The sequence below is a fragment of the Thermobia domestica genome, chromosome 14 (assembly GCF_964235325.1).
Source record: "Thermobia domestica chromosome 14, izTheDome1.hap1.1, whole genome shotgun sequence".
Lineage (NCBI taxonomy): Eukaryota > Metazoa > Arthropoda > Insecta > Zygentoma > Lepismatidae > Thermobia > Thermobia domestica.
In genome coordinates this window covers 154476993-154494140 of record NC_137467.1, presented here as the reverse complement: position 1 = coordinate 154494140, position 17148 = coordinate 154476993, and the positions used below count along the sequence as shown (strand labels likewise).

Here is a 17148-nt window from a genome sequence, read left to right as displayed (position 1 = left end):
GTAGAAAAATGGATGGTATAGTAATGCAGTGGTAACAGGGCCACTCGAATCGGAAAAGAGTATGATAGTCATTAGCCTCTTTCAAGTTCATGTTTATACTTTTTTGTTGTGTGTGTGTTTGTTAAAATGATACAACAACTGCTTTTGTATTGAAATCTTACAGATAATGATTGGAGAAGATACACTGCTTCGATTTGGTGGTGTTCCTTTAGGTGAAGCATGCACTATAGTAATTCGTGGAGCTACTCAGCAGATCATCGATGAAGCTGAACGTTCTCTACATGATGCCCTTTGCGTGTTGGCAGCCACTGTGCGTGAGACACGAACAGTTTATGGAGGAGGTAAACTTTCAGTTCTATTACTTTTATGTTAAGAAAAAAATGCTCGACTTAATGTCGTCTAAGGGTTGATTGTTGAATGAAGGATGAATGTGAAAAGAAAACTCCTTGGGGGTACAATAACATGTAGATGCTCTAGGACGCATATTTACACATAAGGTACTCTCTTGCATCCGGTGCTTTCGTATCTATATTAAAACTTCATACTTCTATATTTAGACTCGCGCTAAGGTCATGATCACGAACACTTCTACCGCAAACTGTAAGAAATTACGGAGACATTTGTAGTTTTTTTTGTGATGAAAGAAAAGAAAGAAAAAAAAAAAGCTTTTAAGATCAGAGGCGGACTGGGCCGCCCGGATACCCGGAAATTTCCGGGTGGGTCCTGCTCTCTGCAAAATAAATTAAGATATTGCTAGATTAGTTATAACTAATTCAAAACTCCGTTCTCGTTCATAGTAACCATTGTCATAACTAAGATGCCCGCTGTGCTAGCGAAGGAGAGGCACTAGGGAAAGGAGCCCCTGCCCAATCCGTAGCCTTGTTTGTTGAAAAATCAGTAAGACAATTTTAAAAAAATCTCAACAATACTGTAAGTTATTAACTCAAAAATGTAATCTCGTCCATAAATTACATATTCATTAATGTGATGTGCAATATATAAAGAGCACAGAGTTGATTGTCCAGCGGTAAGGAAACCGTCTTATGCATGGAGTTGTTGGAGGCAAGTGGTGGCGATAAATGATGGTCCTTTGAGCACAGCGATGATGTCAGAAAACGGGTTTGAAACCCCAGAAATCGGGCCCCGAGGTTTCGAGCTTGGATCCCTTCTATTCATCAATAAAATATGTAATTCTTGGACGTGGGAGGTGGCAATGGAAAGGTCGGGGTCCTCTTAGCACAGCGGTGATGTCACAAATCGAGCTCGGAACCTGAATAGTCCCCAGATATCAGACCCCGAAAGTATAGGGTCAGGTCCCTTCTATTCACTAATGAAGCATGGAGTTTTGGGACGTAGGAGGTTGCATTGGAAAAGGTCGGTTTCCTCTGAGCACACCGGTCATGTCGTAAATCTGGCCCGAGGCCCGAAGCCCAAGAAATCGGGCCCCAAAGGATGTTCATGCCATATTCCCCATGCTTTTTTTGCTCACAAAAGTAGGTTTCCTTATTATCGTGCTTGAACGTTATTCAACCGAACATTACAAAACAATACTGTGATACTGCATGTTAGTAAGGAACAGCGCAATATATTTGATATCGAACAGAAGGGACCTGAGCCCAAACATGTGGGGCCCGAATTCTTGAGTTTCGAGCCACGGAACCTATTTCTAACATCATTCTATGCTCAGGGGACCCGGTTCTTTCGAAACCCACGTTTACAACTCCATGTCTAACACGGTTTCCTTACTGTAGGAGGATCTTCATGAAATATTTTCCATGTTCTTATCCAAGAGTAACAAAGACATTACAAAGCTGTGTGAATTAACAGGGCATTAGATTGGGACAATTTCTTTTTGTCGTATATATAAAGTATACGGGAAATAGTGAACTCCAATAGAAACGCACCATTCCTTTCTTGCAAATCTTTATTTTTTAACTTATGATTTTTATTTCGAGTCGATAAAGAGAAATTGAGATAGCAAGATGGGGTTTCCAATTCGGTATACCTAGTAATACTGCACGAATATTGACGGAGGTCCATTTGCGAATATTGCGGAGGGTTGGAGGCACGCGATCTTAGTTTCGCTACTAATAGTAACATTAAAAATAATATTACGTGAATTGTATTTATGCGTGTGTTATGTGGAATAATTCATCTTAGAGAAATGTATGGATTACGCAGGTCATATGGGTCTTTAATACGAAGGGGCTCCCGAAGTAAACAGGTCACGGAAAGATAATACAATTAATCATTGTCGTAACTTGGAAACGGATTAACGATGAGCTTTCTGGTATTTTCTTAACATTTTATTTCACAGCGATTAGCAATAAAGCATAATCTCACTCTTTCCAATCCTTAGAAAATAAATTTTACAATCATAAAATCTTACTTTTTTTTTTTTAATTAAGTTTCAACACAGACTGTTTTCATTACCATCTAAAACCTCGACAAGATAAAAAGAACCGCGCTCATTGTTTTAACCCGAATTTTTTTTTAAACAGAATTGAAAAGAGTTAAAAAAAAATAATCCATTATAGCTAAGTAGACACTTTTTGGAGTATTCTAGTTAAGTTTGAGTACAATTCCGCTAGGTTTGCGAATCATTGCTAACGGTTAGAACGTACAGTACGCAAATAGCTGTATTTGTGACGCCAAAACTGTAAGGATTATGTTTTAAATGCGATACTCTAAGCGTAGAACTGTTTCATTTGGCGAATTTGGTTTTCTTTAAAATCTGAAAGTAAAGGAATCGATAGAAGGGTACACGATTAACACAAAATCCAAAGAAAGAAACATGCGGATATCAGAAACATAAAGAAGCATAGAATAATGCACTTGTCGCAGCTGAAAGTGATCCAAAGCAGCGAAAACTGCTTTTTCTATCAACGTCTCAAGCGGTAAAGGTAAGCTATATATTTTTTGTAGGCATATCATTCATTCATTTATTTGAATTTGTGGGATGTCAGCGACAAAGCAATTTACCTCAATAGAAATAACAAGGGGAAGATGTTACCCACGGCCAGTGCCGGATTAATCCGCGTGGAGGCCTCAAAGCTACTCGAAATCCCGCCCCCCCCCCTTTCCGCGATTTTAATTAAAGCGAAATAATACTTGGTTATAGATACGCATATACAACTTTACATTTCGTGGGAGCGGGGGTTTAGCCATCCAAATCTCCAGCTAAGGGTTCATTCCTAAAAGAGCAGTCTAGACTCCAGATCAGCTCGGTATTCATTAAGGCCCTTAAGCATCACTCTCCTGGTGGGCTCTTGTACTACAAGTCCGCCTCTGTTTAAGATGTAAAATAGTATTCCTGGTAAGATTTATATTGTTTGAGATATTTTCACTCATGATGGCATAAAGATCATGTTAATAACCAAAATGCAAATTTTGTACATACGTGAACAGACAACTGGATCATGCTAAGGAAAAGGTACATATTGTGAAACAAGTTAGAAATGAAAATACCTCAAACAAAACACAAATCTTTTCAGGAATACTATATTACAGCTTAAAAGTGTTAACTAGTGAGTGTAAACATGTTAGTGTTCTTCAAGACTCGGAGTGCTTCTTTGCCACAGGACTAAAAACTACAAATGTCTCAGTAATTTCTTAACAGTTTGCGGTAGGAGTATTCGCGATCATGGCCAAATATGAAAGTGTAAAATTTTAAGAGAGATACAAAAGCATCTGATGCAAGGTGAGTTTCTTTCTTGAGATATATTTCACAAAGATAAGAGGAAGCTGCATATAACTTCATCAGTATTTTAAAATTTGAATGATTGATACGATACCTAGAACAGTAAAAGGTAGTTCTTATACATTCGTTCTATACGTCGATACCATTGGAGCTTACTCTTGTCCATATAGTTTGTCCACTCTTGTCCACTCTTTCCTCAGATACGTCTGTTGTTAAGGTGTTCTGATGAGTTTCTCATTCGACTTTTCTTATTCAGAGAATATTTCGTTTGAATCCCATCTTCGGTACCTGGATTCTGCTTCACTGTCTTCTTCTAAGTTTTCGCAGTGAAGATTGTTGTTTGTATAAAATATAAAATTAATGTTTATAATAGCATTTCAGCTTTCTAGGTGGTTTTGATTCCTGCACGTGTTGGCAAAACTTTTCTCTTTGCTGTAGCTGCTAACAATTATTTCCTTCGACCATTTGCAGTCGTTTCAGAATACGGAATGTGGCAATTTCTGGCATATTTAACGTTAAGATTTATTTAATTTAAAATTCAAAGAAAGCAATTGCAAAACTGAGTTACAGTTTCGGCATTATAACAAGGCCTTCATCATGCGCGTTGTCTGCCACATTTCTTCAATCAGAGTGCCTTGTTCGAATGTTTATTTTGTGGGGCCGCGGTGGCTCAGTGGTAGAGCGTTCATCTCTGGTGTTTGGGATCCGGGTTCGATCCCAGCCTCCGCCAAATGAACTTTGTGGTGGACAAATACCGTGTGCGTGGGTTTCCTCGGGGTTCTCCCGTTTCCTCCCACTTTCTTCATTCCACCATTTCATTCATTACTCATCATCACCGTCTCCTTTAGCCTAACCGGCATAACTGTGGGACGTAAAACTCAAAGATTTCATTTCATTTCATTTCGAATGTTTATTTATTTGAATAAGGACTTGGGCGTCATGTCTTTTTCAATCCCAAGGCTATATAAGGCGGGATGAGAACCGTTACTCGGATGTGAGTCTGACTCAGGTAGCCACACCGCTTAGCCGCAAAAGGGGTCCTTTATCTGAAAAAGAATTTACACAACTGAAAGATGAATTGGCACTGTCTTCATGGGTTTCCTCATAGTTTGGTTTATTTGCCCTATTCACATATCGTGGAATTATCAAAATGTCACTGTTTTTCTTTCCTTTAACGGGAGCCTTATTATTCTTCCGAACAATTTGTCACATTTATTCAGCTTAGTTCATAATTTTTCATTTTTTGTAGATTGATGTGTCATCTGCCAATGTTCCTATCTTGTTCTTTAACTTTGAATAGTTGCTTCTAGCATATTTACTGCTATTATATCTGTCCCTGAGCTTGTCTTTTGTTAAAAAGTACCTTTTAATGCTCTCTACTGTGAGTACTGTATATGTGCTTTGAATATAACAAAATGAAGTCTACATTCTACTTCCCATGGTTATGCCGTGTAGGCTAATGGAGATGGATGATAAATGATTGAGATAATTTGTGGAATGGGAATGTAAGAGGAAACGGGAGAACTGAAAGAATCCACGAACAATGTATTTTCCACCACAAACTCACCTTCTCCGGGGGTCAAAAGGGATCTCCCGAAATTTCACGAAATTTTTGTTTATTAACAGTAATATTTCTGAAATTCTGCTATCTTATATCAAAATTACTAATGAAAATTCTACCAACTTTTGCTGTCTTCACTGTTGTAAAAAGACGCAGGGTACGGAAAAAGGATAAAAAGTAATAAAATATAGACGTGTACAATGCATTATATATGCAAATGTTATATTATTATGTTATATAACATAATAATAAAATATTTGATGTTATATCTGTGCTCCTAATATAAATATAAGTTATTACACTTTTTTCATTTCGTTGTTAAAGCGACAGTGAAGGAGTAAATGATGATATATCAGACTCCTGTCCAGAGTATCCGTTCGTTTCGCAGAGCCATAATAGTATGTTCAAATTATGACACAAATACTAAGTAGAAATAGCATACACCGCTCTGCAGGAAGAAGTAGGTTTCTCAGACCTAAGGCCCAAAGCGTCGGTGAAAGGGCGAAGTGGCGTATTTTGATTTTTATAATTTTACAGAAGAGCGATTTAAAACGTCTCGTTCAACGTTATACTTTGCTTTACATTTCAAACTACGCCATTTTTAGAACGTTCATACCTTTGTTAATATAAGGAATTCCGGTATGAAATTTATAGTTGATAGAGAAGGTTAAATGAGGATGGATAGTGGTCATAACTCAAATCACGTTTTCAAGTTATGCTACTTCGCCCTTTCATCGAGAAAAAGAGAACTTATTCAGGAATCTTTTCTTCTTCGAGGAGAGCAGTGAATATTTTTCCAACTTAGTTCTAAAATGTTCTATACTCATAAAATACCTTGTAAGAAAAACTTGAAGCTTTATTACCTTAAAAAATGGTTATACCAGGTTGGAGCATCGCCTAATGTGGGTTACAGAAAAGAAAGTTAAAAAATGGGTAAGAATGCCGTTTTCCAGTTCAAGTAAAATACAGAACATTGTGAACAGAAAAGATTTTATACAAGATTAGCGCCCTTAAAGAAAACTCTAACCAATTAAGTGTTTACCAACTTCTATATATTATATCATTTAAACAAAAACATATGAAGAAAAACATAGAATTGTAAAGGAACGTATTGGGGATGCCAAATGTAAACGTTGCTTGAATGCTAGGTTTTTCGAAACATTTAAAAATAGCATTTAAGTTCAGGTCACGCATTTAATGGGAAGACACCTGATTTTTTTGAATTATTTAGTTTTTGAAGGAGTTTGGTTTACAAAAATTTTATATATTTACCATGTCCGTCTGTCCGGGAGACAAAAAATGTCGAAAACTACTTGATCAGTCATCATCAAATTTGGCCAGAAGTTAGGAATAGGTTTCCTTTTGAATTCGATACGCAAACCAGAAGTGGTAGAAATTAACCATTTTTAATTTTAACGTTGATCACTATAGAACACAGAAATGCATCACGATTCTTGTTTCCAAGGTTGATAGCTCAAATGTTACATCGCCGAGCAGACAGTCCGGATTTGATTGCCCGCCAGTCGAGAGATCAGAATGACTGCCTCCAATATAATATTTTGATTTTTGTGTCTGTTCTGTGGAAATGTTAACGATGTTCTTTCTTTATTTCTTTAAGGTTGCAGCGAGATGTTGATGGCTGGAGCTGTTCAACAGGAGGCAGCAAAGACTCCTGGGAAAGAAGCTGTAGCGATGGAGGCTTTTGCAAGAGCCCTGCAAGCACTTCCCACTGCAATAGCTGATAATGCAGGCTATGATTCTGCGCAGTTGATCAGTGAATTGCGCGCTGCCCATGCCCAAGGCAAATCAACTACAGGATTAGGTAAGTGTTCTCTTAACTCAAATTCTTGACCCTCAAATCCTTGAATTTAGAAACTCGGATTTTCATAAATGAAATTAGGGAAAATGTTGAGAATAAACTAATCACTTAATACGTAGCAAATTTCATGTGGTAGAGGTGTTACAGAACATATTAGAAGTATTATAGCATCACTTGAAAGAATATCAAACCAGAGGCTTTAATGTTTCAGGCCTTGTCTTTATATATTCCACATAATTGTGACGGAGATGTATGTAATTAAATAAATTAAACTTTTGATGTTCCATCAGCGGCATAATGCTAAGGCCTGCAAGCGTCCGTATTGCTTGGAGGTTTGCAGATTCCCCTCTTTTCTGAAAGATCAAATTATGAATTACAGTGAAACCTCTCTGTTAGCCACTACCGGTTCCATTGAAAAGTGGCAAACTTAGACAGGTGGCCAGCTTGCAGAAAATAAGCGTGATTGGTGTATTTTTAGAATAGGATTTCTAGTACTACTTGATTGTAAAATTCTAATAAATATTTTCTGTAGATACCTTTTGAAAAATAACGAATCAGTTATTAATAACAAATTTATTTATGATGGTTCATTCTAGACGTATTTCTTTTATTCTTTTTGGCACATATGCACATTCTAATTTTGTAGTTAACTACCTCTTATTAATGAGCAACAAGTGTTTTCCTCGGAGCGAAAGACGTTTTGAGAAAATCGTAAGGGAATTCATATCTCAAAATCTGCGCTATTCGACAAGCTGTCAGGTGCCAATATTTGACAATTGAGATGGTTAGCTTTAACCTAGAGAATTTCCCGGAATTACTAAAGCTCCTCACTGATGAAAGGAGCCTATGCAGCTAATGTTTAACCAAAACAGACAGGGTAAAACAAATACGTACTGTGCAACCATTTCCTGAATTCCTGTACGTACTTTTTCTTATTTACATCATCCTTCACTTCCCCGTTATCAGGATAGTGTTCAACCCTCCAAGAACAAATCGTGGGAATCCATGCTTCTTTGTCTCCAATCACAAATACAGAAAATCTGCCTCTTATATGTGAATATGAAAGAGCTAAGAAAAATAACAAAACGGTATTTTGCGTGGCCAAGATACGCAGGTAATTTTATCATCATCATCATAGGGTAAACGTTGCTTCAATGCGGCCAACTTCCAAGATAGACAGCTGGCCAACTTACAGAGTAATATGTAACGAATGTTTTATGGCAAAATGCGGGTTCAAGACGAACCAGGCCAAGATGAGCAGGTGAACAAGTTGACATATTTTAGTGTACTATTGTTTTGTAGAATAGGGCTAAGTGTTCATTATTGGTAAAACAGAGGAACTATTAAAATTTAGTTTCTTGCTGATGTTGAAGTTGTTAAGAATGATCAGTTTCAAACACAAATTATCGTTGATAATACATCAGTTCTCTCAGAAATACTGGCTTATTTTTTGTGTGTTGCAGTACGTACGCTACTTAAATTTAGTAGATTCCGGCATAAAAAAACAGAAGGTATGAAAGTAAAGTATAAATTCAGTTAGCGATGCATAAAGTTATAATAGATTTTACATGTATGACTCAAATTTCGTCCCTACTCAGCCACTGTCGTCAATATTTTTCACTTTTAATCTACTTTACAAAATAATTTGTGACAGTAACAGAATGATATTGAGATTTTAATAATAATCCTGCTGTGTAGGGTACATATTGTGTTTGTGCTTAATAGATTGGTTTCTTAGTTCTGTTTTCATCAAATTCCCTGATTAAAAAAAAGCATTAAAGAACTGAAATGAGGAAGACTCAATAGGTATCAAATAAACATTGCTAATATAATAGCAAAATATCTTATATTTGGAAACACTATACGATTTCCTTCCCACGTAAGAGCACGCCGTAGGGTTTAGTTTCATTACAGGTCAGTGTGAGAAGTTTTGTAAATGTTTAAAATACATCTAGCAGGGGAAAATGTATGGTCATTTCGAATTGAATTTTTGTTCAGTATATTAATCCTCTGTATAAAAAGTAACAATAATTTATCTTGAAATAATTGAATAAGCCTCAAACCTAGTAATGAAAAGCAGTGCATGAACTTGCAATTTTGGCTGCTGCATAAGTAATACGTCATAACATTCCATAACTCTAACTCACTCATTCAGTGTATGATCTATGAAACTCAGAGGTTCAATGCCACGTTGACGAATTCTCTCCATTGACTTGTGTCCTTAGCCAGCTGAATCCAGTATTTCAGTGAGATCCATCTTAATACTGTCCTCCCATCTCCTTCTAGGTCTTCGTAATGGTCGTTTTCTGATTCGTCTTCCAGTTAAAACATTGAAAGCGTCCCTACTTTCTTCCATTATGCTATAAGACCTGCCCACCTGTGGTGTGGGCAGACTTGATAGACTTGATAACCATAACAATGTTTGGTAAATGGTATAAATTATGCAGTTCCTAATTTGCAGTTCCAATAACATTCCGTAATTATAACTCATATGGTTCCTTTTATTTCTTTTAAAAAGAGATCTCAAACACAGCCAATTCTCTGTGAAATTGAAACTTTTGTTAAAATGAATAAAACATGCTAGAACACTAACCGCTTTATGCAGAGTCGTTTTGAAGCCTGATTAGCGTGATACTAAAGGCCTGACAACTGCAGGAAACATGTTAGTCGAACTGTTTAGTATGGCACTAATCACGCGTCAGAATGACTCTGCATAAGGCCTTAAAAGTTTAATGTTTTTAATCAAATACTATCTTTTTTATGGATTATTATAATATTGTCAAAATAAGGCATTACTCGATGAAATAATAAGAAAGAACTTAAAGGGAAACAAGGATTTATTGATATATTTCAAACAGCAGATGCAAATGAACAATTTGTGTTCTATAGTTTTTTTTTTTTTTTTCATTCTAGTAGTTTAAAAAAATCAGGTCTGCAAATAGCTGAGACAGATGGAATAATCTAGCTGGTTAATTTTTCAATAGGTCTCTTTCCATTCGGGAAATGAATCTGATATTCGTTTATTTGTGTAAATTAAATCCGATCAGCATCGCAGTATACATGAAGTGAATAGATATTAACGATTACGTTGACAAAAGCAGGAAGAATGTAGCGTGGAACTCTGCTAAGGTAATCGATCTCAGAGAAGGATAAAAGAGTATTTAGAGTTTTTAAGGGATCTAAAGGAGGGATGAAGAAATTCCCATGTTGTTAAAATGGGCGTTTTCTTGGGATACAAAATTTTATCTTTAGATAGTTAAAATAGGAAAAGAAACTTGAAATTTGTTAGAATTCTGGGTTTAAGAGGTGCGAGGTCGTAGACCGAGCAAAGGCGGGGGTCTGGGGGCGAAGTCCTCAGCTGGTCAAATTCAGGAATATTAAGAGGAAATGCACGAAATTCACTGTTGATTCCAAGGCTGATACATAGAGATGAGAGGCATTAGGTCGATCAAACGCGAGGTCTGGAGGCGGAGCCCCCAGCTAGCCAAAGGCTAGTTATGAAATAAAATCTAAAAGCTACAGCTCATGTATCTCAGAAAATGAGAGGAAGTTATTCTTAAGAACGAATGAGATTCTTACTTTCATGCTAACAATTTTTAATTGCTCATATCTCAACTTGCTAAATCGATCTCAATTAAAAGTTTATTTTTAGAAAAGTTGAGGTTTGGATCATTAAAAGTTGAGATCTGTGTGTAATTAAAAGTTGTTAGGGAAAGGAAGGATCTCATTGGATCTTAAAAACGTCCTCTTCTCATTTTCTGAAATACGAGGTGTGATAAAAAAAAAAAAGAAAAAAAAATGCGATGAATAATTAGAAACAAAGTAATAGGCTTACATGGAATTTGATTTAATTTCCTTCAAAGTACTATTCTTTGCTAGCAATGCACTTATCCCAACGTTGAATCCCTGACTGGAAGCATTTCTGGGTTTCTTTTGAAAGGGCGTTCATCTGCTCTATCATGACTCTCTCAATGTCAGGAGTGGTGTCAAAACGTTTTCCTTCAAGCACAATTTTAATTTTGGGAAAGAGTCAGAAAAGTTGCATGGTGCTATATCCGGAGAATATTGTGGACGTGGACAAACATCAATATCCTTTAAAGGACGGCGCGGGAACTCCCTGTATACATCACCAGCCGGCGGCTATTTAAAGATGATTAACCACCCCCCTCTTTCTTTGCTTCTCAAACATATCTTATAACTGCAATGTTAGAGAACCCTTCAGACAAAACTTTGACCTCATTCCGTGATTGGCAAACTACACGCGGGGCCAAAAAAGCCCTTGTAGTGTGCGCCACAAAAGTGGCTTCCCGACCGGTGAGGTTTACCAGATTTGCCAACAAAGTGGCTTGCCGTTTTTGAAAGGGTATTTTTATCGACCAAAAACTCCTGTTCGTCAGTCAAAAGTTGAGCAACGAATTTCGCACCCACTCTTATTTGCAAATTGGTAGTTAAAATTCTTTACACGGACCAGTACGAGATGCTGAGTTCTTCGGTAAGCCCTCGAATAATTAAGCGCCTGTTTGAACGAATAATATTTGCCACTTTTTGCACGTTTTCTTCTGTTTTTGAAGTTAATGGACTTCCGAACCCTGCTTGTCTTCCTACCAACTCATTTCCACTTTTAAATTGCCTATACCACTTGGTAACAGTCTTCAGAGTTACAGCATTATCGCCGTACATTAATTTCAACATTTCAATGAGATTCTTTGGCATTTGTTTGCAACTTCAAACAAAACTTAATGTTGACGCGTTGTTCGAAATCTATGATGCGCGACGGACACGGTTAAACATAGTCTCACTCGAGTGGCTCTGGACGCTAACAAGTCAGAACATGTTCCAACTTGACGCTGCTTGTCTCAACGGATCAGGCTATCGGACAAAATACATCAAATGGTTGTAGCTTCAGCAGTTCTTGTTAATAAAAAATGCATTCACCGTGTTTTTTTTTTTTTTTATCACGCCTTGTATATAAACTGTAGCATTTAGATTTATTTCATGTGTCTGATGAAGGCAATTATACATTGCCGAAACTGTAATACTATTATTTATTAAAAGTAATTTGCTTTGGCCAGATGGTACTTCTATTTAAGGGAATGCAGTTCTAAAGCTAGAATGGACAGCATTAAAAGCAATAAATAGGTGTTTTCCGTAGGAAATCGGAGTCGGTCGAGAATCTGACAAGAGTTGGAACGATAGTCGCAGAGTCGGATCCAGGATTTTCTAAGGGGGGAGGGGGGTTGTACCAATAACTACCAAAATAATCAATCAGATTGAAACTCTTCAAAGTGACATGCGACGATATTGTTTATCCATGACAACACTGATACATAGAACGGGGGGGGGGGGGGGTTGTATTTTAAATAGAGTCGCAAGTGATATGCAGGAAAAAATGTTCTCTCCTCCTGGCTTTTGTTTTCTTCCCCTATTTGACAAATGTTATAATCTTTTGCTTGGTGAATCCTTTTCCTTCAACGTTAACTTAAACTATTGCTTTTGCAAAGCTCTGATTTCTCTTAAGCCCCAAATGAAAAAATAATGGCAGAAAGGTTCGAAAGGTGTTGCTATTTTCACTCGTAGCTTCTCATTTTAGAGAGTGTATATTTACAACGAAGGGGGGGTGCACGTGCACCAGTGCATCCCCCTAAATCCGGCCCTGCATAGTCGGGAGTGAAGTGACGCATTAATTTGTCCAGTGAATACACGAACTCATATGCAAATTATCACAGCCACAGACTCCAAATTTCGAAACCCTAGGACGATTGACCGTGTCAAATTTGTTTTATGGCCGAAAAATTTGAACGATTTTTGATAGGGAGGATACATAGCCGACTCAGGGTATGGATTCGATGTATTTTGTTACATAAAATCGAAATTTTGAAACCCCAGGCCAGAATGAGTGACTATGTCAGCTTATTGGTGAAAAACTTGGTCGATTTTGGATAGGGAGGAGACATGATTTTCGCCCATAAAAATGTCTTGAGGTTTCGAAATTTGGATTCTGGGTAACAAAATACATCGAATCCATTCCCTGGGGTGGGTCTGCTGCACAGAACTTTTATTGTTGTTTGTATATAGCTGTGGTATGAATAGGGTTTAGGGAGCAGTAATCACAAAGATTAATTTAGCAGGTTAGATGGAAAAACTTCACACCTTACAGTCCTAATGTAAAGAAGACTTTGCGAAATGGTAACTGAATTTAGTAGCACAGAATACCTGACTTTTTCTACAAGCTTCAGAAGACAGCCGGTCAAGACATTACTTCGATGAAGAACGCATTCCAAGTTTTCTGTGGTGGAGACTATTAAGCATCCAGATACACAAAAGACAGAATACATAATTGCGAGTACTAATTTGTTTGGATATCGCTTGACCAGTTTCAGTGAATTAATGTGGTCAAATTGTAACCTGTACATCATTAACTGGCACAGAAGCACTTCCACAGTGAGTACTGGCTTTCAGCTGTTGGGTTTAGTTAGGTCCGAAGACTTGTATCAGTGCTGTTTACCAATTCAAAGATTGAATTTTACATGGAAGTGAAGTCATTAGACCCAATTATTTTATTTGCGAGATTCTTAATTTTGAACAATCGTACAATCGCACATAATCTCGCAAACAATCGTACATAATCTCGATAAAAGATGCTCGTATCCCCAAACAATTTATGAAAGCTAATTTTTAGACCTTTTGTCCTTAAAATTCCAATTTGATATTTACCTTTCATTCAATCTCCAAATATACCCAAAGTAATGTGTGAACTAAATTAGAGATCGGTTTTCCATCCTTAACGACAAAAGGGAAGACAATCGATTTGGCGTATGTATTGTAGGTTTTAAATAAATATAGTTCATACGACAATATGATAATGAGGCATTGTTTCTTTTTTTCCCCTTTTTTCTTCCTTTTTTTTTTTTAAGAAAAGGGGAAGAAGACTCGAAATAATTTTATTTACAAATGTAGTAAACACTAACCCATTTATATACCCAAGGAATCTTGATCTGATAATTTTCTTTTATGATTTTGACAACCAATCCTGTTAGCTTAATAAATGAAGAGTTTGTATTGCCCGACAACAGTTCATAACTGGCTTCACAACAGTTTTTACGTGTTATTTAAGTTTTTTTTTTCTTCTTCAAAGAAAGCACCAAAATTAGCAATAATCAGAAAATTTTTAAAATAATGATCATAACCTGCACTCAATAACTCACAACTTAGTAGTACCAGTACATATAAATAGTATAAAATAAAATAAAATAAAATAAAGGAAACAATCTTAAGATGCTACAATTTAGACTCGCCTTTTTCAGTTGAAAATATTTAGTTTCTTTTCACGTCCCAGTGTTTCCTTTGAAAAATAGCACTGATTTAAGTAACGCGGAAATACCTTTGTGAAACCGATGCTTTTCATTTAGTGTCTGGCCGTCGAGGGCACATAAAAGATAAGTGGTTGTTAATCCTTACAAAATATTCCGGACTAAAATTTAGTAAGAAGTTCATTTCCAACAAATGATAGTGCTGAGTATCACAGGAAGCTACGGAAATATCGTAATCAGTACGATACTGTTCTCTTCTGCCCGTTGTTTTTCACACGTGGATTATTGTCAGGGTGGAATGCCTTCTATGAACTTTAATTACACAATAGTCGAACTTTAATTACGAGAAGTCACTTTTGCATAAGCTTGTCATGCAGACCTGTTTCAATGCACTCGTTTATATGACATTCTTTGACGTTTACAAGGCACAGCGACGTTTGCTTACACTGTTTGTGTTCCCTGATCCACACTTCGTCAGCTGAGTGCTTTGTAAACCGCCCTTGTAGCACTATGAGGACAGAATCGAGGGCGCTGTTAGGCTCATGATATGCCATTTTGTCGTTCTTGCTTGATCCTTTAATTTTCGCAATACCATCTGTATTACATGATTATTTCGTTACTTTAAGCAAGCCCTATCTTCAAGGTATTTACAATAATTTAGCTGTGTTTGTGCCTAACCATTTAGATAGTATTTTATTACACAATTTGGTCATTGGTATAAGTTGGATAATTCGTGTTAACACAAGGCTGAGCTAATCTTTTCCTATGTTAATCCTTAATTCTTACCTTTTGAAACTGTTCGTCAGCTAGCCTTGAAACTTCAATACAGTAGACTCCCGAGTATCCGGCTCGCGATTATCCGGCCTACTTTTCTTTTATCGTAATTAAATGAGGAAAGCAAGGCGTTGCATTGGCAACATTGCCAAGGATTGGAAGCAGGCATCTTGTACGATCTTCCTACGTGTCGTGTGCAAAGTATAAGTTATGACAGGGAAAGAGCAGCATTCTGGTCCTTGTCCATTGTTTCGTCAGTGTGTAACGGACCTTAAGAGGCCTCATCACTGCGAAATTAAAATACCGCTAATTTTACAGTAATTATGTGATATCTTCAAGTAGATAAAAGATAATCGAAAAGTGGAACAAGACCTCCCTAGACAATATTATTCTGCGTGAGATACCGTTATCATGATTCATTTATCTGCTTTCGATTTCCAGGAATTTAGAAAATCGGCATTTATTTTCGCGTTTCTAAATAACTGCAAACGGAAAGCTACTAGGTACTTGTGGTAACGGTACCTCATGCAAAATAACATCGTCTATTGATCCACTTTTCGATTATCTTTTATCTATTTGAAGATATCACATAATTACTGTAAAATTAGCGGTATTTTAATTTCGCAGTGATAGGGGCTCTTAATACAGTACCCTTGCCAGTGTTCCTGATTATAACTGTATAGTACGTACAGTTATAATCATAGAACTTCAGCCTATCCGGCCTGCCCTTCCGCCACATTAGCCCGGATACTCGGGAATCTACTGTATTTCTATATTCACATGTAAAAGTAAGACACATGTGGTAAATTATTAACTGTTTTTCTTTTTGTTTTCAGATATGGAGAATGGAAAGATCGGTTGCATGAAACAGCTAGGAATCACAGAGTCATTTGTTGTGAAACGACAGGTTCTAATGTCAGCAGTAGAAGCTGCAGAAATGATTCTACGAGTAGACAATATCATACGGGCAGCGCCGAGAAAACGCACCACTGATCGAGGCTATTGTTAGATAAAGGTTGTTGTTTTACGAGAGATTGATGATTATTCGAAATTTCACTCCTGCACTCATTCCTATTGACATTTTTTTTTTTACTTGTTGGTATTCGTTTCTTTCTAAACATTGCGCTTAGTACCAGTAATAACACGATGCATCGAGCTTCTTAATTTAATAAACAGTTTAATATAAAATTAGTTTTATTTAATAAAAGCATGAGAACTTTTAGTTTATTGTACATAAAGGGTTATCAGGAGTTTTTTTTTTTCCTAACGTTTCAGGAAAGTAATGGCTTTTGTCTTCGGAGATATGGAAATAATGTGAATTGTTTAAATCAGTGATGGCCAAATTGCGACCAGCGGTCCTGGAAGGCGAGATCTGTCCCGCAAATGAAAATGAAAAATAAATAAGGAATGATTTATTTCTTTTTAAAACTCCATTCGTAACAAGAAGTGTGTAACTCACTGTCGTAGTATTCGTATATCTGAATCGAAACTTCTGTGAAAGAAAGTATTTGTTTCTGTGTAACTGTGAAAGTATTGGTTTTAACTTTGTGCCAATCTTCAAGTTAAGGTCATGTCTACCGGGCCGATTTTTACCATAATATAAGTTTCCTTGAACTGCTTTCAAGTATTTGTAGCTCATATCATAATTGGTCTAAACCAGTGGTTCTCAACCTTTTTTGACTGGCGACACACTTTTTCTGAACGTGCAGGACATTGCAACACACTTGTTTGCTATTTTTATTATAAATAATAATAATATCTATTATAATAGTGAAATCAATTAGATTTTATAATGTCTCAATATAGCACTGAGCATTATTGCTACCGCTGGAGGTGTTGGCTGGTACAGTCTGTCTCGATTTTAATCAGGGTTGGCAAAAACCATGGTTTTTATTGAAAAAAACAAAAAACTCGTTTTTTTTTTTTTGTCTAAACCAGGTTTTTTTGGTTTAAATAATTTGCTCTATGTATTTATATCACATAT

General features: G+C 36.6%; 1 protein-coding gene across 1 annotated transcript in view; it reads left to right on the top strand.

The window, feature by feature from the left end:
• The window catches only part of CCT2 (chaperonin containing TCP1 subunit 2), a 43236-nt gene extending 26884 nt beyond the window's left edge, over positions 1 to 16352 (top strand). Inside the window, exons 7-9 of the mRNA XM_081739073.1 lie at positions 164 to 341; positions 6880 to 7083; positions 16001 to 16352. Coding sequence (XP_081595199.1) covers positions 164 to 341; positions 6880 to 7083; positions 16001 to 16173 — 555 coding nt within the window. The 3' untranslated portion in view covers positions 16174 to 16352. The remainder of the gene's footprint in view (positions 1 to 163; positions 342 to 6879; positions 7084 to 16000) is intronic.
• The last annotated feature ends 796 nt before the right edge of the window (positions 16353 to 17148 follow it).